This window comes from Scyliorhinus canicula, chromosome 9, assembly GCF_902713615.1.
Source record: "Scyliorhinus canicula chromosome 9, sScyCan1.1, whole genome shotgun sequence".
NCBI lineage: Eukaryota > Metazoa > Chordata > Chondrichthyes > Carcharhiniformes > Scyliorhinidae > Scyliorhinus > Scyliorhinus canicula.
Genome location: NC_052154.1, coordinates 77,968,725 through 77,993,629, shown reverse-complemented (window position 1 = coordinate 77,993,629; position 24,905 = coordinate 77,968,725). Strand labels below are relative to the sequence as shown.

At 45.7% G+C, this 24,905-nt stretch overlaps 1 protein-coding gene across 2 annotated transcripts in view; it reads left to right on the top strand.

Moving 5' to 3' along the window:
* LOC119971449 (Y+L amino acid transporter 2-like) overlaps positions 1-24,905 on the top strand; it is a 212,264-nt gene that overhangs the window by 133,100 nt on the left and 54,259 nt on the right. The window contains exon 5 of one of the 2 annotated variants that reach the window (XM_038806989.1): positions 13,404-13,510. The exons of the other annotated variant lie outside the window; for it this stretch is intronic. Within the exon in view, the coding sequence (XP_038662917.1) occupies positions 13,404-13,455 (52 nt within the window). The 3' untranslated portion in view covers positions 13,456-13,510. Of the gene's footprint in view, positions 1-13,403; positions 13,511-24,905 lie in introns of those variants that run through there. 2 annotated transcript variants of the gene reach the window in all.

Sequence of the window (24,905 nt, the reverse complement as noted above, 5' to 3'; positions counted from 1 at the left end):
TAAAACCTGCAGACATGCCTCTCCCATCTCTGGTTAGTTCATGCAGCCTCTGGTTAGGCACCATTTTCTGCTGAAAAGTCGGCGTATTTGTGAATGTCACGTGTGTAAATGATACGGCTCTTAAATTGAATAGCTGGTAATGTATGCAAGCTATGAGGTTGAAGTGAAACATACGAATGTTTCATATTAAAAGGTGTGGCTTCCATTGAATGGGAGATGAGTCCTAATTGATTGCTGATGAATGATGAGATGTGGCCTGTATTCAGCTACTTTCTTAATTAATCGCACTTTTTAAGCTCTGCTGCAAGGCCTTTGCGTCACCTTCCCTCCATGACCCGTCCTCTTGATTTATGTGAGGTATTGTTAACTTAATATATCAAAGTTTTAATGCTTCTACACATGATAAAAATCTCAATGGTAGGTCTCTGGCCGAACATAAACTATTTATCTATTTACATGTACAGAAAAGAACAAGCATTTTGTTCCCAACCAAATAGATGTATTCATGAGAAAGTCAAAGCTTCCAAGTGTAGAATCTTACCATCTTAGTCTCTGGAATAACCCTGTTTAGATTTGAAACCCAAAACATCAATGTACAGGCTTTGTGGTTATTCTTCTCAAGACAAAAACAATTAAGAGGTTGTTAGGATACCGACCCAGACCCCAGTTTATGTGAGGATACCGGAAGAGAAACCCCAAGCAATTTGCAATTTATAAAACTGTGAGGAAAGGATACTTCACCTCAGGAGTGATGACACTGACCAACAGATATCTTTCATGTGAAAAACAAACTTTAATTTAAAACACAGAATTAATCATATTAACATAAAAGAAACAACTTTACAATTAACAGGTAAAACAGCTCTTAAATAAAGAAAACATTTTAATTCACTATCTACACCTGCCACTATATATTTTCAACAAAGCAACCCAATACATCCCAGTTCAAAGTCCACTCATAAATAAAGTTAGTAACCAGGGTTTACTTGCTGTTCTCTGTGCAGACCTTTGGAGAGAGACCCTGAAAATCCTACTATCTTGTCGACTCAAATCCTACAGCAAACTGCTGTTCAACTAAAATCTTCTAGCAGACTGCAAAGCTGTAGACAGGACCTGGCTACACCCATTAATTACATCATCTGTATACCCCTAAGATGCCCATGACGAGGACTAACCATCCCTCATTATCTACACCCCAGAGAACCTCCCAAAAACATAAACACTATTTATTTAACCATCTCTCTAAAACAAGTAAATGGGTAAATTAATCATCATCTCACTTTTATGACATCTAAATTAAAGCTTTAGCAGACGTGCTGCCTATACATATTTAATAACATTACTACAACAAAATATATATACAATTTGTACAGTCATCACATTCCCCTTTATAAATGAACTGCAACATGCAAAGATGGCTTCATTTTCCAAAGCTTTTATCAACTTTAAGCACTATTCATTCCTAAACACTACTGCTACACTATATGACACATACCTCATCAGATTAATACATGTAGTATAGTTCATTTCAGTCTCTTTCCCAACTTTGAACATTCTGTTCTTACGTCTCAATGTCATGATAAAGCACTAGTATCATGTTCTTTCTTCCTGCTACATGTATAATTTCCAAGTTAAATGGTTGTAGCAATAAACTTCATCTAAACAGTCTTGTTTTCAATCTTCAAACTTCTCCAGAAACAGATTATGGACTGCTTAAACAAATGTCATAGAACATAGAACAGTACAGCACAGAACAGGCCCTCCGGCCCTCAATGTTGTGCCGAGCAATGATCACCCTACTTAAAACCCACGTAACCCGTATACCCGTACCCAACAATCCCCCCATTAACCTTACACTACGGGCAATTTAGCATGGCCAATCCACCTAACCTGCACAGCTTTGGACTGTGGGAGGAAACCGGAGCAACCCGGAGGAAACCCACGCACACACGGGGAGGACGTGCAGACTCCACACAGACAGTGACCCAGCCGGGAATCGAACCTGGGACCCTGGAGCTGGGAAGCATTGATGCTAACCACCATGCTACCGTGAGGGCCCCATTCTTGATGAATAGGCAACACAAATGTCAAATGTTGCAACACCAATGCCAAATTCAATGGGTTGAATTCTTCGTAGCCCGACGACAAAATCATGATCGGCAATCGGGGGGAGAATGGATTCCAACGCTGGACTCGGGGCAGGTGGCAGTTTGTCGCCATGCTCCGCCCCCTTCATACCGGCGTCATCAGGACACGTGCCGTTTCAGCCCAATGGCCCACCCGCGATGCTCCGCCCCCAATGGGCTGAGTTCCCTTCGGCATGGACCACGTGTGGTCCCAGCTCCTGAAAGCGAACAAACTCCGTTACCTGCAGCTACAGGACTTCCTATGCAAGGAAACCACAAGGTTCCCCCAGATATCCGGACACACCCTAGTGGACAGACGATCAGCTCAGGGGCAAAATAGGGGAAGGTAAATGTGCCAAATTATATAGACGACTGTTACAAGACGCAAGGGCCCCACTGGATGAAACAGAGAAATGGGATCAAGACTAGGCATGGAGATAGGTGGAGAACTATGGATAGAAGCTCTGCACAGGATAAACTCCACCTCCTCATGAGGAAGGCTGAGCCCAATGCAGCTAAAGATGGTGCACAGGGTACACCTGACCAGGACGCGAATGAGTGGGTTCTTCGTGGACATGGAGAATAAGTGCGTCCGGTGTCAGGAAGATCTGGCCAACCACACCCACATTATCTTGTCCTGCCCCAAACTCATCAGGTTCTGGACTACTTTCCTCAAGGCCATGTCCAAAGTGGTGGGGGTGAAAATGGAGCTGTGCCCTTTAGTGACGGTCGTCGGGCATCATAGCATCCAGATCTCTGTGGGGAAAGGGGCTGATGTCCTGGCCTTCACCTCCCTGCTCCCTGATTGCTTGGCGGAGACTCCTGCTGGATGGAGGTCAGTAGCATCACCCAGGGCCTCAGACTGGCTCGCCCACCAAGCGGAGTTTCTAAACTAGAAAAAATAACATTCATTATCGTGATCAAAGGAAGGGTTACAATTCACCAACCTCTTTGAAGACCTGTTCGTCACCAGCACTGGGGGGGGGGGGGGGGATGGGGAGGAGGGAACAACCACAACACAGAAGGGACAAGGTGAAATCTTCACACTACACCGGGGGATGCATGTGCCCACAAATGGCAACACAGCAGTACTGCCATACAAAGGGTGTACAGCCATGCCAGATCTTATTTTCCTATTTTGCTTCTTCCTGGGTGTGGTATTCGGTAGGTATTGTTATGGGCAGGTTTTAGAAAACCCCAAAGTATATCATAGAGTTCACACTGACCTACAACTGTTTAGCGATTTTGGTTACGATGAGTACAAGAGCCTGCCTTTCAGGTGTATTCAAACAGAGGCCTTAAGCAAGCTTTATTCTACAAATGTAACATTTTTATAAACACAAACACAGTAAGCATTTTATTAACTACAAACATAAATACCCCATACAGCTACAGTAAGCTATGTGTCACCCTTAATAACTCCCTTTAGCTGTATCAATTTAATAACAAGATCCCATAAACCAAAAACTCTTTTCAAAGGTGTGGCCCTGCACACAGCACTCAAGACCTGGTTTTGATGCTCCTGGTCCTTTCCAAAACAGCAGGTTTGAATTCTTTACAGAAAACAGTTATTTCTTTTCAAATTATCAAGCAGTCTGGAAGCAGCTTTTAAAATGCAGATAGAAAAAAGCCTTCTTTCAACCTGTGCAGGACAAAACCAGTTCAAACTCGAAGCGAAAGGAAAACCAGCTCCCAGAGCCACAGACCAGCGCCACCCATACAATGACATCACTGAAGCCATGTGATAAGACAAAAACATTTCTTAAAGGGACACTCACGTGACAGTATCCGCCGTCTCAGCCTACAAAAGGGCAACTCTGACTATATCTTTACTATGCTGATTACTACAATGTAAATGGACCATAGAACAATACAGCACAGCACAGCCCCTTCAGCCCACGATGGTTTAGCTCAGAGGGTTAAACAGCTGGTTTGTGATGCAGAAAAGACCAGCAGCGCGGGTTCAATTTCCGTGTCAGCTTACCCGAACAGGCGCCGGAATGTGGCGACTAGGGGCTTTTAACAGCAACTTCATACATGTGACAATAAAGGGTCATTATTATTATGTTGTGCCAACCATTTATCCGAATCTAAGATCAACCTAACCTACACCCTTTCAATTTACTGCTGTACATGTGCCTGTCCAAGAGTCGCTTAAATGTCCCTAATGACTCTGACTCCACCACTTCTACTGGCAGTGCTTCCACACACCCACCACTCTTTGTGTAAAGAACCGACCTCTGACATCTCCCCTATATCTTCTTTCAATCACCTTAAGATTATGTCCCCTCATGACAGCCATTTCTGTCCTGGGAAAGGTTTTCTGGCTATTCACTCTATCCATGCCTCTCATCACCTTGTACACCTCCATCAAGTCTCTCCCTTTCTTCTTCCCTCCAGTGAGAAAAGCCCTAGCTCCCTCAACCTTTCTGATAAGACATGCCCTCCATTCCAGGCAGCATCCTGGTAAATCTCCTCTGCTCCTTCTCCAAAGCATCCACATCCTTCCTATAATGAGGTGACCTGAACTGGACACAATATTCCAAGTGTGGTCTAACCAGGGTTTTATAAAGCTGCAGCAAAACCTCGCGGCTCTTAATGAAAGTCAGCACGCATAGACGACTTCTTAACAACCCTATCAACCTGGGTGGCAATTTTGAGGGATCTATGTACGTGGACCCAAGATCCCTCTGTTCCTCCACACTTCCAAAAATTCTGCCTTTAACCCTGTATTCAGCATTCAAATTTGACCTTCCAAAATGAATCACTTCACATTTATCTAGGTTGATCTCCATCTGCCACTTCTCAGCCCAGCTCTGCATCCTGTCAATGTCCTGTTGTAACCGCAACAGCCCTCGACACTATCTACAACTCCACCAACCTTCGTGTCATTGGCAAACTTATCCTTCCACTTCCTCATCGAAGTCATTTATAAAACCCACAAAGAGCAGAGGTCCCAGAACAGATCCTGTGGGACAACACTGGTCACTGACCTCCAGGCGGAATACTTTTCATCCACGACCACTCACTGTCTTCTTTCGGCCAGCTAATTCTGTATCCAGACATCCAAATTTCCCTGTATCCCATGCCTCCTAACTTTCCAGAATGAGTCTACCATGGGGAACCTTATCAGATGCCTTACTGAAATCCATATACACCACATCCAGCACGGTAGCATTGTGGATAGCACAATCGCTTCACAGCTCCAGGGTCCCAGGTTTGATTCCGGCTTGGGTCACTGTCTGTGCGGAGTCTGCTCATCCTCCCTGTGTGTGCGTGGGTTTCCTGCTGGTGCTACCGGTTTCCTCCCACAGTCCAAAGATGTGCAGGTTAGGTGGATTGGCCATAATAAATTGCCCTTAGTGTCCAAAATTGCCCTTAGTGTTGGGTGGGGTTACTGAGTTATGGAGATAGGGTGAAGTTGTTGACCTTGGGTAGGGTGCTCTTTCCAAGAGCCGGTGCAGACTCGATGGGCTGAATGGCCTCCTTCTGCACTGTAAATTCTATTCTATGATCCACTGCCCAACCTGCATCAATGTGTCTCATCACATCCTCAAAGAATTCAATGAGGCTTGTGAGGCATGACCTGCCCCTCACAAAGCCTTGCTGACTATCTTTAATCAAACTATGTTTTTCTAAATAATCATAAATCCTATCTCTCAGAATCCTTTCCAATATTTTGCTTACTACAGACGTAAGACTGACTGGTCTGTAATTCCCAGGGATTTCCCTATTCCCTTTCTTGAACATGATGTGGAGATGCCGGCGTTGGACTGGGGTGAGCACAGTAAGAAGTCTTACAACACCAGGTTAAAGTCCAACAGGTTTGATTCAAACACGAGCTTTTGGAGCGCAGCTCCTTCCTCAGGTGAATGAACAGGGGAACAACATTCACCTCCCTCCAATCACTCGGTACTACTCCAGTGAAGAGTGAGGACGCAAAGATCATCGCCAACGGCGCAGCAATCACCTCCCTCGCTTCCCGTAGTAACCTTGGACATATCCCATCAGGCCCAGGGGACTTATCTATCCTGATGCTTTTCAAAATTTCCAGCACATCCTCCTTCTTAATATCAACCTGTTTATACTGTCTGACTCTACCCTCTGAAAACTGGCCTAATCCAGTTAACTAATTAACAAGCTGCAGCTGCAAGTAGAGCCTGAGTGAACTCTGTTTAAAGCTGGTTTAAAACTCACCTTCTTCTATCCCAATCGCAACTTTTAATTTACTAAATAAAAGAAAGACTAGACTTTAGATAAAAAATGAACCCTTAATATCCCTCAGTCACCAAACTCTCTCTATAGTACTCTAATGCACCCAAATTCAGTGCAAACGGGGACCACTTGTCTCTTTTTCGTATTTTTTTTAACACAAGTGTAAATTTCAGTCACATTTTGGCTATGTATAGTAAAATAGTTATGATTGACGCAACTGTGTAATTGAATTATATGTTCGTTAGATGCTTGTCATTAAAAAAAACTTCAATACAAACATTTTTCTAAAAAACTGTTTTGTGACAACTGAACTATCTTCTTGATTTCTCCTCCAACTGTCTCAACCTGTGACTTTGTGATCTTGTCACCACACAATCTGGAAACACTCCAGGATATGCTTCTTACAACCTCAGTTGTTTGACTTTCCACAGACTTTTAAACCCACTCCCAACTGTGGTAATTACCCAGGATAAAACTGTACCCCTGAAAAAGGTAATTCCTCTATTATTCCTACCACCACTTCACACCTGAGTCTCTAACTTTACCGTACATAATGGAACACTGCTCACTTCACCTGTAATCCCACATATTACCACCTTTTCTGGCAATATTCCTTCTGAACTACACATTTCCATACCTCTCACATTAAAAATTGACTTACATAGACACATAGTAAATAGGAGCAGGAGGAGGCCATTTAGCCCTTCAAGCCTGCTCCGCCATTATTATGATCATGGCTGATCATCCAACTCAATTCCCTAATGCTGTTTTCACGCTAAGTTCTATATCTAATTGCCTCTTGAAAATATGGGCGGTATTCTCGTTTGGCCAACGTGGGAATCAGGAAATGCCATTGGGCAGAGAATTAGTTCCGACAGCAAAATCGTGGTGGACACCGATTTGACGGCAAGTCGCAATTCTCCATCAGCTCGGCAGTGGCGTCAATGCATTCTGGAATGCATGCACCGGTTGCATATCATTAGGGAGCCTGACCTGGTATCTTCCGGGGCCTCCGCAATTCTCTGCCTCCGATGGGTCGAGTTAACGACAGCGCGGTTCACTTACGCTTTTAAAAATTGTTATACCGGCGTGGTGGCTGGAGAGAGAGAGAACATGGATATTGGAATTCAACCAGCAACGGTGGCCTTCCTGCTAGTCGTCGCTGCCAGGCCGGTCACTGGCTTGGCTGGCTGGGTCGGGGGCTCTGCCAGGGCGGGGAAGGGGGTGAACAGGCCAAATGGCCGGGGTGACCCCCACGGGACTGGGGCGGTGTCCATGCACGAACTGCCATTACCGCAGCCTGCAAAGCAACCATCTTGCGGCGCACCCCACTAAGTACCCACCCTGGTTCTGCAGAGCGACACTGACCGTATGGGCCCCCACAACCCCCCCCCCCTCACAGCCCATCCAGGGCAACACCCACAGTAGCCGCGAGGGGGGCCACAGTGCCTATTACGGGCAGGGGCAGAGCCAGCCAATGGTACCCCTGGCATTAGGGGCGGGTGCTAGGGCCAGAGGCCCTCATGTGCTGGCCACCGAAGGGGCCAGGGGTGTGGGGATGGGGGAAGGAGGGACATACAGGTGCAGAGCCCGCAGTGCGAACCAGGGCCACAGTGTATCCCGGTGGATCTGATTGGGCACAGGGGTACGCCTCAAGCTAACATGTCACCCCCTGCAGATAATGGATATTGGAATTCAACCAGCAACGGTGGCCTTCCTGCTAGTCGTCGCAGCCCTGGGGAATGCCCTGCGGCAGTAAGAGCTGGACCTGCTTGAGGAGGTGAAAGACGTGGCAGTGGAGCAGGCAGCAGAGAGGCAAGTGGCAGCTGCCCAGGTTGGAGAGCCGGCTGCCCAACAGGCCAAGGACGAGGTGCCAAGGGAGGTGACGCAAGAGGCGTGTGTACCGGCACCACCTGTCATTCAAGAACCTGCTGGACCGGGCATGCCGTCGGAGACTCTGACTGAGCAGAGAGAATCAGTGCGACATATCTGCAAGATGATGGGGACCTGTCCATGATCTCACAGACCTTGGTGCACAGGCGCATCCGTGCCATCATGGAGGCTCAATATGCTCAGGCATCTCAATACATCCACTTCAATATGGACCAAGCCCACCTGGATGCTCGAGGTTTAGGGGGTGATAAACAGGATGCATGTCCCCCTGCAAGCAGCTGCAGATAACAGGCCATTCAGTACAAACCAAAAAGGGTACTACTCAATGAACGTGCAGCTGATATGTGACCATCAGGGCATCATACACATCTGTGTCCAGTACCCGGGCAGTGAGCACGATACCTTCATCCTGTCACATTCGACGTTTACTGACATGCTTGAGATGCCCCCCCCCCCCCCGGCATGGTGGAGACCCGCTACAACAAAGCCCATGCAGCAACCAGGGGTGTGATTGAGCAGTGCTTCGGCCTCCTGAAGATGCGGTTCAGGTGTCTGGACCACTCTGGAGGTGCCCTCCAGTATGATGCTGAGAGGGTCACCCATATTGTGGTGGCCGGCTGCGTCCTCCACAACATCGCACAGCAGAATGACGATTTTTTGGAGGAGGGACGCCAGGCCTCGTTCGATGAAGAGGATGTGGGAGGGGGAAGACATGAAGCCCAGGCAGGCACGGGAAGCCGCACAACATTCGCATCAGGACCAACGCACACGGGATGCTCTGATCACCTCCATGTTCACCGATTGGGGAATGGGGTGCTAGCCAGGGGGCAACGGACACCACATCCAACCCGCATTCCCTCCCCCCTACCTTCCCCCAGCCACCCCTGCCTGCAACTCCCTCCATGATACATACCTGTCGTACTACGGGGTGGGGACCCTGGGTTGGGTAACATCAGGTCTGGTCGTTGGGATGGAGGGTGATGACAGCCCGCTTTGCGATGTGCTATGGTGCTTCTCATCTATGACAACGTCTGACTCCTGCCCACGATAGTACTTTCCACCTGGGATATTCTTGCGTGCAAGCTGGTCATTCCATCACACGGTCCCATTGGATAGCTGGGTTGACGGTGGTCGAGAGTTCCACCCATCCCCCCACCCCTGATCCCCGCAAGATCACACAGTGCCAGGGTCCCAGTTTCAATTCCGGGCTTGGGTCACTGTCTGTGCGGAGTCTGCACATTCTTCCTGTGTCTGTATGGGTTTCCTCTGGGTGCTCCGGTTTCCTCCCACAAGTCCAGAATGACGTGCTGTTAGGTAAGTTGGACATTCTGAATTCTCCCTCCATGTACCCAAACAGGCGCCAGAATGTGGCGGCTAGGAGCTTTTCACAGTAACTTCATTGCAGTGTTAATGTAAGCCTGCACTGACCACACTAGTCCACCCCTCACACCAATCAGACAGGGCACCGAGGCAGGTTGTAATGATGGAAACTGCTGTTTAATGTGAACGAATATATACATACAAATTTGTGCCTTGGCCCTTATAACTAAACTGTGCCTGCACCTGTGCCAACGTAACTAGTGTCTGACTTCCTGGCATTACGGGTGATACCCAGATGGTACAGCAGTAGTGGAAGCAACCTGTGAGTCCCGCCCTGCAACCTTGGGTCCCTGTTGGTGGGCTTCTTCTGGGGCGACCGGGCCTGGATGGGCCCGGCTGCTTCTTGGGTGTCCCAGGTAGCATGGTGCTGCCCCATTCTGCCCGCTGCCCACCAGATGCTCCAGGGACAGGAGGGGGCGCGTCTGAGGTGCTCCAGTGTTCCGGCACCTCCCCTGCAGGAGTCACCAGCACGGGCCCCATCACGTCCCCCTCCCTCAGGGTGCTCAGTGGCTCCCAAACTACTCCATGGGATGAGGGTGCGAGCCAAGCTATCCCCTGATAGATGCCACCTGGCACTGCCAGTCCTGCGCTCCCGCTCTGATCTGATCCGGGGTACAAGGTCATCCGCCGCTCCTCCACCGCTTCCAAGAGGATCTCCAACTCAGCATTGGTAAACCTCAGGGCTGCTCTCCTCGCTGCCATCTTGCTGGCTGGGATGGTGTGTTTGGGGAGTGAAGTGTGTATATGCCGGGGCTGGCCCCATAGCAGTAGCGGAATCGGTCTTAGTTTCAGAAATGGAGAATCCCGGCCACAATGTTTTGGGTTCAACTACTTCCTGTGGTAATTAATTCCACAGGCTCACCCCTCTCTGGGTGAAGAAATCTCATCACTGTCCCAAATGGCCTACCCCGTATCCTCAGAATGTGACCCCTGGTTTTGGACACCCCTGCCATTGGAAACATCCTTCCTGCATCTACTCTGTCTAGCTAGTCCTGTTCGAATTTAATAGCTGTCTGTGAGATCTCCCTCATTCTTCTGAACTCCAGCGAATACAATCCTAACCGAATCAATCTCTCCTCATACGGCAGTCCCGCCATCCCAGTAGTCTGTCTGGTAAACCTATGCTGCACTCCCACTAGTGCAAGAACATGTTTCCTCAGATAAGGAGACCAAAACTGCACACAATATTCCAGATGTGGCCTCACCAAGGCCCTGTATAATTGCAACAAAGTGAGGTCGCCAATTGGATGCAAAATTGGCTTGGCGATCAAAGCCAAAGGGTGGATGTTTTTCAAACTGGAGGCCTGTGACCAGCGGTGTGCCTCCAGGATCGGTGCTGGGTCCACTGTTATTTGTTATATATATATTAATAATTTGGATGAGAATGTAAGAAACATGGTTAGTAGGTTTGCAGATGACACCAAAATTAGGGGCATAATGGGCAGTGAAGGTTATATAAGATTGCAACAGGATCTTGACCAATTGGGCCAGTGGGCCAATGAATGGCAGATGAAGTTTAATTTGGATAAATGTGAGGTGATGCATTTTGGTAGATCAAATCAGGACAGGACCTACTCAGTTAATGGTAGAGAGTTGGGGAGAGTTACAGAACAAACAGATCTAAGGGTACAGATTTATAGCTCCTTGAAGATGGAGTCACAGGTGGACAAGGTGGTGAAGAAGGCATTCGCCATGCTAGGTTTAATTGGTCAGAATATTGAATACAGGAGTTGGGATGTCTTGTTAAAGTTGTACAAGACATTGGTAAGACTACACATGGAATAGTGTGTTCAGTTCTGGTCACCCTATTATAGAAAGGATATTATTAAACTAGAAAGAGTGCAGAAAAGATTTACTAGGATGCTACCAGGATTTGATGGTTTGAGTTATAAGGAGAGGCTGGATAGACTGGGACTTTTTTCCCTGGAACGTAAGAGGCTTAGGGCTGATCTTATAGAGGTCTATAAAATAATGAGGGTGTAGATGAGGTAGATTGTCAACATCTTTTCCCAAAAGTAGGGGATTCTAAAACTAGAGGGCATAGGTTTACGGTGAGAGGGCAGAGATACAAAAGGGTCCAGAGGGGTATTTGTTTTCACAAAGAGGGTGATGAGTGTCTGGAACGAGCTGCCAGAGAGGCGGGTACAATTTTGTCTTTTAAAAAGCATTCAGCAGTTATATGGGAAAGATGGGTGCAGAGGGATAGGGGCCAAATGCAGGCAATTGGGACTAGCTTAGTGGTAAAAGCTGGGCAGCATGTTTACGTTGGGCCGGGGGCCTGTATTCATGCTGTAAACCTCTATGATTCTATAACTCTATAGCAAACTGCTATTCAACTATTCAGTCCAGCAGATTGCAAAGCTATAGACAGACCTGGTGTGGTGATACAACCACTGTATATATGTGTGCTTGCAGTAGGGGGATGTATGGTCGTACCTGTAATTCAGGTTTCTCCGGTAAGCCCCTGCTGGCTAGCTCCGCCCACAGGGAGCTTGTGTATAAATATGCGCTAGCTTCACTGAGATACTATTCTACAGCTGCCGCCGGAGGAATAGCATCTCACAGCAATAAACCCTCTCTTGTACTTCACTTGAGTCTTTGTGTACAATTGTTAGCGCCACATCTGGCTACTCCCATTAATTACATCATCTGTATCCCACTAAGATCTCCTATGACCTGCTTAACTAGGACGAAACACCATCCCTCATTATCTATAGCCCAGGCAACCTCCAAAAACAGAAACAATATTCCATTAGCCGTCTCTCTGCAAACAAGTAAATGGGTAAAATCAATGCTAACCTCAGTTTTATGACATATTAACTACAGCTTTAGCAGACATACTGTCTGTACGTATTTGAACCCAGGGTTTTTAATAACATTACTACTACAAAATATAATCTATAACAATTTCCTACATTCACCAGAGGACTGCTTCTAGACTCCCCAATTAAATTAAAGGGGGGAGGGGCAGAAATGGCACAACAATTTTGTCGTAGGTATGATTGCATTTTGAAAAGGTTCTCTATGGCATTTTTGAGAAAAACTCAGCAGTACTTGGGATTTTGCAGACTGCAACACCCTCAACAATTGAGAGGAGACCTAAGAAGACTGACCATTCAGCTCTCTCACTCTGAGGTGGGGATTTGGAAAAGGGGACGGAGTGCCGGAAGATCTCTTGCAATGCTACCACTGTCCTAAATTAAAAATAGAACTAGTAGTTCAAAACTGGACATTTATGAGGCACTGTAGAACTTCAGCAGCAGCATACTCCTGTTTCACCACAATCTGTGACCTTGTGGCCTGGCATATAGCCTATTCTACCATAACAATCAATGAGGAAAGCATGCCAGGAGCAGCACCATGCATTTCTATAAGTGAAATTAAAACATAGGAATAGTATGAATGATAAACAGCAAAAACAGTATGCTATAGCCCTACCAGAAAATTTTGACATCGATATTGCCGACAACTGTGCTCCCAAAAACATCAAATAGTGTAACCTAGAGGTAGTCTTGATTGCAAAAATAGTGCTCATTGCCATAAACTAACCACTCAATTAACATCATGATCCTCCTACTCATGGAGTCATTAAGGCATTTAAAAGCGGTCAAAAACCATCACAACTTGTTAAATTTTTGGAGGTGATCATCAGACATCAAACTGAATGATTAGGCATCAAAGTGATCATGATAATATCAATTCAGTTTCGTACATGTTATGATGGAAAAACTAAACAACACTTACTGCTTATTTTCAAGAAGTTTCCCTCACTCACTCCTTACATTTCAGCTACCATGTTATCCTTCCTTCTGACCAATCTCCAGCTACTCTGCTGTGCTGACTCCACCAGGGTGACCAACTCTGGAGAAAAGAACAACGGTCGCTTCGCTAGCGGAGATGGATGATAAAGAGACAACAATGTAAGTAACAAAGTAAATGTGGCAGCAATGGGAAATGAGAGTATATAATAAAATAAAAAAGCAAACAAGCCTCATCCGCCTCTGACCTAGAACCCGCCCCCAACACCCAGTCCAACTGCCCACTGCTTCTCCGAGTCTCAAGGCCTACACCCTCCACCCCACCCACCAGTCTTGGAGCCTGCGCGACCCTCCCTTCCCCTCCCCCAGTCTCTGGGCCGACATCTACCAACCCCCTCCTAGTCTCAGAGCCTGCGCTCCCATCCTGATCCCTGCAATTGCAGGACCTAAACTCACCCCACCCACCTCACTCAGTCACGGAGCCTACACCAACACCCCTCTCCTCAGTCTCAAGATGTACTTTCCCTACCTCTTACCACAGTCTCAGGATCTCCCGACCCATTGCTGAACCTCCTTGGAACCTGGACCTTGCTAAAGTCCAGGCCATATCGAACTCTGGGCCCTGCCCCCTACAACATCCCTCTCCACCACTGACGCCCCCCATCCCGACCTCACCTCACCCAATTCCCAAGCTAGTCTCTTACCACTCTCCTGCAGCCATATCCTGCTGGTCCTCACTGGTTGGAAAACTGCAAGAGAGCAAGCCTTCACCATGACTTCCAGTTCCAGTTAGCCTCTTGACCTGAACCCTCCGGAGTCAGGATAGAGAAAGGCATGACAAAAGTTAGTAAACTGCATTTTGGGGGGAAGGGGTGGGGATAGTCAGAGAAGGTGGGGAGTAATTGAAAGATGGGGAAGATGGGAGGGTAGTAGGGAGAGTGGGGTACAGATGAGCAGTGCCAAGGGATGGTAGTAGTTATAGAGGGTCGGATGTAGTTGGGGGAACAGTTGGGGAGGGTGGGATGCAGTCGGGGTGACGGGAGGTAATGTGAACACCAGAGAGAGAGAGAGTGGACCTGGTGAAGGAACAGCTGATTAGTGAGGCGGGAAACTTCAAAAAGAGCAGCACAGCGTACCTCATCGAATCCACAGGCAGAGATCCTGAGATGATGTCAGGATTCAGAAAGTGACGCTGGGCAAGAGGAGCAGCAGTGGGGCAAGAGGGGCGGAATGAGAGAAGCAGCGGGGTGACAAGAGAAGCAGCAGGCCGAGAGGAGCAGTGCAAGCAGGGACGAATCTGCAAGACACGAGGGGGAAGGAAAATGAAAATGACATCACCCTTTAAAATGGTGTCACTGACAGGCAGGCAGATGATCGGAGGATAAGTGTTTATTAGTCCCTGTCCTACAGCAAAACCTGGTCTCCAGTTGTCTCGGCCTACCCTGATACTGGGCCAAGACCTCGCTCGACTGGGACCGGGTGATGGTTGGTGTGCAATGACCACCCCACGTTAAAAGAATCCACACACCGGCATCTTCCACCTCACCCACCCAAATGGATTTTGGGACCTGGAACATCAGGACCTTTATGGACAACCCAAACAGCAACAGACCTGAACGACACACCACCATCAGAGCCCGCGAACTCTGTTATGGACCAGGGTTTAGAGAACCCCAAAGTGTACAACACTAAGTAATCCTTTGAGCTTTCCTTTTGACATCCATACGACTTAAAACACATTTTACCAGAAGCACATCAGGTTAAAGTCACTACTGTTATTAGTTTTAAATCACCAGGATCGATTTACAGTCTTAGATTACAGAGAGAGATCATACACTTTCTGGCTGTGACTGCAGCTATCCAGCTCTGAAAATGATACTAAAACACACCCTGCAGAATGCTCAAAAATGAAGGTAAAAAGCTGACAGACAGCCCAGCTCCACCCACTCTCTGACATCACTGCAGTAGTAAACACCCATTTCTTAAAGGTACTCTCACTACAGATATTTATACACACACCCATTTATAAACACCCATTTCTTAAAGGTACTCTCACATGTCAACGACCGCCAAGAAAAAAAAATAAACCATCAACTTCAAGATGGTTTCATTTTTCACTATCCTTTAAGAAATGCACACAGTAAATATACTTTTTTGTTTAAAAAAAAACAACACACACAAACAGGTCCATTTTTGTTCTTCTTGCAACTGAAATCCTTCCTGATTGACAGTCTCTTTGAACAAGAATGCCTCTGCATGATCCGTCCATTTCTCCACGCCTCAACATTTCTCTTTAAAGTCAGATACTTTAGTTCAATCTGATCGCAGAGTCCCTTGTAATTTTCCAACACAGGAGCATTGGTTATTACAGCGTTCAGGCAGTCAAATGCCTGTTGAAAATCCGCTGTCCACTGAAATTTTCGATGTGTCTTCAGCAAGTCCATCAGTGGAGCAACCACGCAACAAAACTTTTTCACAAATGTTCGATCAAATCCACTCATGCCAAGAAATCACATTATTTCCCTTCGTCTTGAGGGTATCAGAAACTCCTCAAGGAAATTGACTTGGGCCTTTCCAAATTCACTTTTGGCTAGATTTATCACCAAACCCGCCTCCTGAGGTCAATCGGATAACTCCATCAGATGTTTTAAATGTTCTTTTCATGTCTGGTGAAAATTACCAGATCGATATATACCGCACAATTGGGTGATCCTGAAACAACTTTGTTGTTTAACCGTTGAAATGTGGCTGGGGTGTTTTTCGTGCCAAATGGCAAAACTTTGAATTGGTGTACACCAGAAAAGTACTTTTCTCTGTACCTCGGTACACATGACAATAAACAAGTCCAATCCAATCCAATCCAATCTGGAGTCACAAAAGCTGAAATCTCCTTCGCCCTTTCGGATAAAGGTACCTGCCAGTAACCTTTAAGTAAATCCAGTTTGGAAATAAAAGCTGGTTGTCCCACTTTCTAAATGCAATCCTCCAAACGTGAGATAGGATAAGAGTCTGTTCTTGTAACTGCATTAACCTTTCTATAGTCCCCATACAACCGTTGGGTACTGTCTGGTTTTGGTACCATCATTATGGGTGAGCTCCATTGGCTGCTCTCAATCTCTTTGTTAACCTGTGCCAATTTTAAAGGATTAAGTCTGTTTGGATGTTGTTTGATTGGAACAGCCTTTCCGACATCTACATCATGTATAGCCATTTTAGTATTTCCCAATTTATCTCCACAAACTTGCCCATGTGATATCAATAACTCTTTCAGGTCAGTCCGTTTTCCTCTGGAAGGTAACTCAAATAATTTATCCCAATTTTTAAGAACATCTTTGTTTTCCAAAATAATTTGAGATATGTCAAATTCACAGTTATCTGGATTTGGTTTGCCACTTTGAGTTAGAATCATTAAAACCTCCACCTTTTTCTCTCCTTCCCTTTCAAAGTACCTTTTAAGCATATTCACATGACACACTTGGTGAGTTTTCCTTCTATCTGGTATTTTTACCACATAATTCACCTCACTTAATTTCCTTTCAATCTGATAAGGTCCACAAAACCTTGCTTTTAAAGGTTCACCTACCACTGGTAACAACACTAAAACTTTATCTCCACTGGCAAAACTACGAACTTTGGATTTCTTGTCCGCTACCCGTTCATCACATTTTGTGCAACTTTTAAATGTTGTCTAGCCAATTCACCTGCTCTATTTAATTGTTCCCTAAAATTTGACATGTAATCCAATAATGTAATTTCCGATTTCTCACTCACCAATTTTTTCTTAATCAATTTAAGTGGCCCTCTTACCTCATAAGAACTAGGAGCAGGAGTAGGCCATCTGGCACCTCGAGCCTGCTCCGCCATTCAATGAGATCATGGCTGATCTTTTTTGGACTCAGCTCCACTTTCCAGCCCAAACACCATAACCCTTAATCCCTTTATTCTTCAAAAAACCTATCTATTTTTATCTTAAAAACATTTAATGAAGGAGCCTCAACTGCTTCACTGGGCAAGGAATTCCATAGATTCACAACCCTTTAGGTGATGAAGTTCATCCTAAACTCAGTCCTAAATCTACTTCCCCTTATTTTGAGGCTATGCCCCTAGTTCTGCTTTCACCCGCCAGTGGGAACAACCTGCCCGCATCTATCCTATCTATTCCCTTCATAATTTTATATGTTTCTATAAGATCCCCCCTCATCCTTCTAAATTCCAACGAGTAAAATCCCAGTCGACTCAACCTCTCCTCTAATCCAACCCCTTCTGCTCTGGGATTAACCTCGTGAATCTCCTCTGCACACCCTCCAGTGCCAGTATGTCCTTTCTCAAGTAAGGAGACCAAAACTGAACACAATACTCCAGATGTGGCCTCACTAACACCTTATACAATTGCATCATAACCTCTCTGGTCTTAAACTCCATCCCTCTAGCAATGAAGGGCAAAACTCCATTTGCCTTCCTAATCACCTGTTGAACCTGTAAACTAACGTTTTGCGACTCATGCACTAGCATACCCAGGTCTCTCTGCACAGCGGCATGTTTTAATATTTTATCATTTAAATAATAATCCCTTTTGCTATTATTCCTACCAAAATGGAGAACCTCACATTTGTCAACATTGTATTCCACCTGCCTGATGCTAGCCCATTCACTTAACCTATCCAAATCCCTCTGCAGACTTCCGGTATCCTCTGTACTTTTTGCTTTACCACTCATCTTAGTGTCGTCTGCAAACTTGGACACATTGCACTTGGTCCCCAACTCCAAATCATCTATGTAAAATTGTGAACAATTGTGGGCCCAACACTGATCCCTGAGGGACACCACTAGCTATTGATTGTCAACCAGAGAAACACCCATTAATCCTCACTCTTTCAAAGAACAATACAGAACAGGAACAGGCCCTTCGGCCCTCCAAGCTTGTGCTGGTCATGATACCACCTATGGCCAAAACTCTCAGCACCTCCTAGTGTTGTATCCCTCTATACCCATCCTATCCATATATTTGTTGAATTGCCTTTTGAACGCCGTTAATGTATCTGCTTTCACACCTCCCCTGGCATTGCATTCCAGGCACTCACCATCCTCTGTGTAAAAAAATAACCTGCCTCGTCACTACCTTTGAGGCCCGATTTCTTAACTTCCTTCCTAGCTCCCTGTATACTGCTTTTAGGACCTCATCCCTTTTTTTACCTATGTCATTTGTACCGATGTGTACCACAACCACTGGCTGTTCACCCTCCCCCTCCAGAATGTCCTGTACCCGCTCCGAGGCATCCTTGACCCGAGCACTAGGGAGGCAACATACCATCCTGGAGTCTTGTTTGCGGCCACAGAAACGCCTGTCTATTCCCCTTACAATTGAATCCCCTATAACTATTGCACTGTCACATTTATCACCCTTCTCCTCTGCAGCAGAACCAACCGTGGTGCCACAGGTTTGGATGTTACTGTTTTCCCCTGAGAGACCATTCCCCTCAACAGTATCCAAAGCGGTATATCTGTTCTGCAGGGGAATGGCCACAGGAGACTCCTGCACTACCTGCCTCGCTCTATTCCTCTGTCTGGTGGTCACCCATTCCCTTCCTGCCTGCAGAGTCTGAGCCTGCGGTGTGACCACCTCTCTATACGTGCTATCCACAATGCTCTCCAACTCGCGGATGCTCCACAGTGTCTCCAGCCGCCACTCCAGCTGTGAAACTCGAGCTTCCAGGAGCTGCAACTGCAGACACTTCCTGTACACATGCTGACCCTGGGGACTGGAACTGTCCCCAGCCTGCCACATGGAGCAAGAGGAGCAGACCACACCTTGGAGCTGTCCTGCCATGATTTACTCCTTCAAATTAAATTTTTGAAATTAAACTTTAGACAGATGGTTTTGTGTCGGATTATATCCAATCTCTTGTATACGATTTAATTAGCTTTATCCCTGAGTATTTTTCTTGCTTCATCTGACAACAAATTCAATAGTTATTTTATTGAAATCAAAGAAGTTATTTAATTAAAATTAAAAATGTTATTTAAATCAACTTAAAAATAGCAATTTAAATCAACCCAAAATAGTTATTTAAGTGAGATTTAAATAACTTTTTTGGTTCAAAAGGACTAAATTTGGTTGACTCATTAGGTGCATCCCTAATTGCAAACATTATGAATGGAATTCCTTTATCCCAATCATACATAGATACATAGAACATACAGTGCAGAAAGAGGCCATTCAGCTCATCGCGTCTGCACCGACTCACTTAAGCCCTCACTTCCACCCTATCCCCGTAACCCAATAACCCCTCCTTACCTTTTTTGGTCACTAAGGGCAATTTATCATGGCCAATCCACCTAACCTGCACATCTTTGGACTGTGAGGAAACCTGAGCACCCGGACGAAACCCACGCAGACACGGGGAGAACGTGCAGACTCCGCACAGACAGTGACCCAGCAGGGAATCGAACCTGGGACCCTGGCGCTGTGAAGTCACAGTGCTAATCACTTGTGCTACCATGCTGCCCTAAATAATCCTCTGGATAATCTTGACAATAAGCCCTCAACATTGTCTTTAATGTCTGATGCTACCTTTCTAACACTCCCTGCGATTCTGGATGGTACGCAGTTGATTTAAATTGTTCTATTCCTAAGCTCTCCATAACTTCTTTGAATAACCTTGAGGTAAAATTTGATCTTTGCTCCGATTGTATTTCTGTGGGTAGTCCATATCTACTAAAGAATTTAAGTAACTCTTCCACAATCTTTTTAGCTGTAATATTACGTACTGGAATGGCCTCTGGAAACCTAGTAGACACATCCATTATAGTCAAAAGATACTGATTCCCACTTTTTGTTTCAGGAAGTGCTCCTACACAATCAATTATAACCCTTTTAAAAGGTTCCTCAAATGCTGGAATGGGTATTAAGAGCGCTGGTTTAATCACTGCTTGAGGTTTCCCTATCACTTGACATGTATGACATGATTGACAAAATTTAACTACATCTTTATGTAGTCCAGGCCAATAAGAATGTTTTAGTATTTTAGCTTGAGTTTTCCTTATTCAAAAATGACCTCCCACTGGTACCTCACGTGCAACTCGCAACACCTCCTTTCTATACCCTACCGGCAATACTACTTGATGAACTTCTGCCCACTTTTCATTCGCCTGCATATGTACAGGTCTCCATTTTCTCATCAAGACATCACTTTTACGGTAATAACACTCTGGTATACTCTCAGATTCCTCTGCCGTATATGCTTTCTGATACATCATACGTTTGGTCTATTTTCAGAGCCCTTATCCACCTATCAAAATTACTTTGTTTGAGCCTTTCAAACTCCATGTATGTTTGACCAAATTCTTTCCTTAAATTTCTAAACCTTTGTCTGTAGGCTTCAGGCACTCGTTCATATGCACCTAAAATGGATTTTATTCAACTCCTCATATGTCCCAGATACCTCCTCCGGTAGTGATGCAAATGCTTCACTAGCTCTACCGACCAGCTTTGTTTGAATCAGTAATACCCACATGTCCTGTGGCCATTTCATTTGTTTAGCCACCTTCTCAAATGAAATGAAAAAGGCATCTACCTCCTTCTCATCAAACCTGGGCAATGCTTGGACATATTTAAATAGATCCCCACCAAGCCTTCGATTATGACGCTCTTTCTCACTATCCTCATCACTATCCTCATCACTATCCTCCAACTGTACGTTTCCCTTTACGACTGCCAATTTTAACTGACTGTTATGTTTTATAGCCATTTTCTGAAGTTCAAACTCTCTCTTTTCCCCTTTCTTCTTTATCTCTTTCCTTTTCTTCTATATCTCTTACTTTGTTTCTTTCTTCTCCTTTTGTTTTTCCCTGATTTGTATCTCCCTTTCTCTTTCTTTTTCTCTCACTGCATATTCAAGCTGCTTTAATCCTTTTTCATGTTCAAGTTGCTTAATCTGCAACTGGACCTTTGCCATTTCTAATGAGTCAGACTGTATCTCAAACAACTTTAAATGCTTAGACACCGCCATAATTACCTAATCTTTTCGCATTTCGTCAGGTAATGTCAACTGCAATGTTTTTGCCAAATCTAACAGTCTGCTTTTAGTCTCTATCCGTAAGGTACTGCGTGTGACCGTCTCCACCCCCAAAAACTTCACAGCCTCTGAACGAGCCATTGTCCACAACACACTCCCTACTTAAACTAAAATACCACACCTAAAAAGCAACCACAATATGCTCACACCTCACATCTTTAAGTTCACTAAGCCAATCCAATAGATAGACTTTTATCCCCCTTGAACCCCCAATTTGTATTGGCCAGGGTTTAGAGAACCCCAAAGTGTACAATACTAAGTAATCCTTTAAGCTTTCCTTTTAACATCCACACGACTTAAAACATCTTTTCCTGCAAGCACATCAGGTTAAAGTCACTACTGTTATTAGTTTTAAATCACCAGGATCGTTTTACAGTCTTTAGATTACAGAGAGAGATCATGCACCTTCTGTCTGTGACTGCATCTATCCAGCTCTGAAAACAAAACTAAAACACACCCTGCAGCGTGCTCTAAAATGAAAGTAAAAAGCTGATAGACAGCCCAGCTCCACCCACTCTCTGACATCACTCCAGTAGTAAACACCCATTTCTTAAAGGTACTCTCACCACAGATATTTATACACACACCCATTTCTTAAAGGTGCTCTCACATGACAACTCCAATGCCGCAGCATTGACATCACCGCTCTCAGCAAGACACGCCTGGCAGGAAAAGGCTAGCTTAATTATCAAGGTGACGGATACACCTCCTTCTAGAAAGGCAAACCAGAAGAAGAACATCATCTCTCGATGGTGGGCTTTGCCATAAGAATCAAATTGGTTGGACGTCTCAGTGAACCCCCTGCATGATGAGCAAATGCCTCATGACCCTGCGGCTCACCCTGGCCCAGAAACAGCACGTCACAGCCATCGGTCCTTACACCCTAACCCTAGGTGCAGCGGACAAGACAAAATAGGCATTCTACTTCACTGTCAACCATTTGTTGTCCCGCATACCAAAGGGAGGCAAGCTGATTCTCCTTGGCGACTTCATCAAAACCTTTGGAAAGGTATGTTATGTCGGGAAGGTGTGGGGATGAGAAAAGCCAATGTAGTCCTCCAGACAAAATGTTTAGAACACAACCTGGTCATTGCGAACACCCTGTTCTGCCAGAGAGACAAGCAGAAGATCTCATGGCACGCCCCCCACTCCAAGCACAGCACCTAATCGACTATATCACCGTCCAAGCAAGGGACCGGAAAGACATCCACATTACCCGCGGTGTGACCGGAGCTGATGACTGCTGGACTGACCACCAACTAATCCGCTCTACCACCTCCATCATCCTGGCCCCAAACCGGCACAGGTAGAAAAAACTCTACCACAGAAGATTCAATGTCGTTGGACTCAAAGACCTGAGAAGAAAGAGCTACTCAGTTGATGCCTCACAACTAACCTGGCAACAGCCAAAGAGCCAGGGCCACAAGAAGCCCACAACACCTGGTCCGCCCTAAAAAGATACCATAGTCAGAACCTGCGAGGAGATGCTCCGGGCCTTGACCAGGAAAAACCAAGAGTGTTTGATGAGAACAATCAGGAGATCCATTATCTCCTTGACTGCAAACGCAAGGCATTCCTGAACTGGCAGCTCCATCAAAACTCAAGTGAGAGGAAACAAGCCGACAGGCAACTAAAGAATGAGGTGCAACCAAGAAATCATGACCTAAAGAACAGATGGTGGGTGGAAAGAGCACAGGTGACTCAGCAACCCTCCGACAACCATGATGTGCACAGCTTCTTCAGCACAATCAAAACCATCTACAGTCCGATTACCCAAGGACCCACCCCATTGACAGCCAAAAACAGAGAGGTGCTCAGAGACAGTCCATGTTCGCTGGAGAGAGCATTTCAAGGACCTTCTCAACCAAGACACAGCCTTTGACACAAGTACCCGCGACATGCTGCCCGCCACCAATCCAGCGCAACCCAGTTCGCCAAAGGTCAAAGAAGCCATAAAACAGCTGAAAAATAACAAGGCCTCTGCCGCAAATGGAATTCCCACAGAAGTATTAAAATGCAGTGGCGGCACTCCTAACGAGAATCCACAACCTCATCACACTTGTCTGGAAGGAAGAGAGTGTGCCAGATGGTCTCAGAGACTCCTTAATTGTGGCCATCTTCAAGAAAGGAGACAGGTTCAACTGTGGAAGTTAGAGAGGGGTTTCCCTACTTTCCACCATGGAAAGGTCATCGTGGGACTACTCCTCAACTGCCTCCTCCCAGTCACTGAGGAACTCCTCCTTGAGTCTCAGTGCGGCTTCCACCCTTCATGAGGCTCAATGGACATGATCTTCAGCATGCAGCAAATCCAGGAAAAGTGCAGGGTGCAGCATCAACCTCTGTACATAGCCTTCTTCGATCTCGCAAAGGCTTTCAACTCTGTCAACCATGAGGGATCCTCCTCAAATTCAGCTGCCCGCAGAAAGTTGTCAACATTCTCCACGATGACATGCAAGCCGTGATCCTCACCAATGGAACTACTGTTATGGGCCAGGGTTTAGAGAACCCCTAAGTGTATCATGGAGTTCACCTGACCTACAACTTTTAATAGATTGCAGTATGGGGAGCACACGGCCCACTCTACAGGTGGAAAAGTATTTTTTTTAAAGCAAAACAATGTTTATTCAGTGAACTCAAGTTAACCTTTTTGAAACATACAGCGAACATCTTAGCAACAATCAATTCAAATACAACCCCCAAAGAAAACAACACTAAGTAATCCTTAATAACTTACCAAACAACATCCAGAAGACAAAAGAAACATCTTTCAACAGAAGCACATTAGAACATAGAACAGTACAGCACAGAACAGGCCCTTCGGCCCTCAGTGTTATGCCGAGCTTTGTCCGAAACCAAAATCAAGCTATCCCACTCCCTGTCATTCTTGTGTGCTCCATGTGCCTATCAATAACTGCTTGAAAGTTCCTGAAGTGTCCGACTCCACTATCACAGCAGACAGTCCATTCCACACTCCAACCACTCTCTGAGTAAAGAACCTACCTCGGACATCCCTCCTATATCTCCCACCCCGAACCTTATAGTTATGCCGCCTTGTAACAGCTACATCCACATGAGGAAATAGTCCCCCTCATCATCTTATAAACCTCTATTAAGTCGCCTCTCATCCTCCTTCGGTCCAATGAGAAAAGCCCTAGCTCCCTCAACCTTTCCTCATAAGACCTACCCTCCAATCCAGGCAGCATCCTGGAAAATCTCCTTTGCACCCTTTCCAATGCTTCCACATCCTTCACATAATGAGGTGACCAGAACTGTACACAATAATTCAAATGTGGTCTCACCAGGGTCCTGTAGAGTTGCAGCATAACCCCATAGCTCTTAAACTCAAGTCCCCTGTTAATAAACGCTAACACATCATAGGCCTTCTTCACGGCCCTATCCACTTGAGTGGCAACCTTCAGAGATCTGTGGTCATGAACCCCAAGATCTCTCTGTTCCTC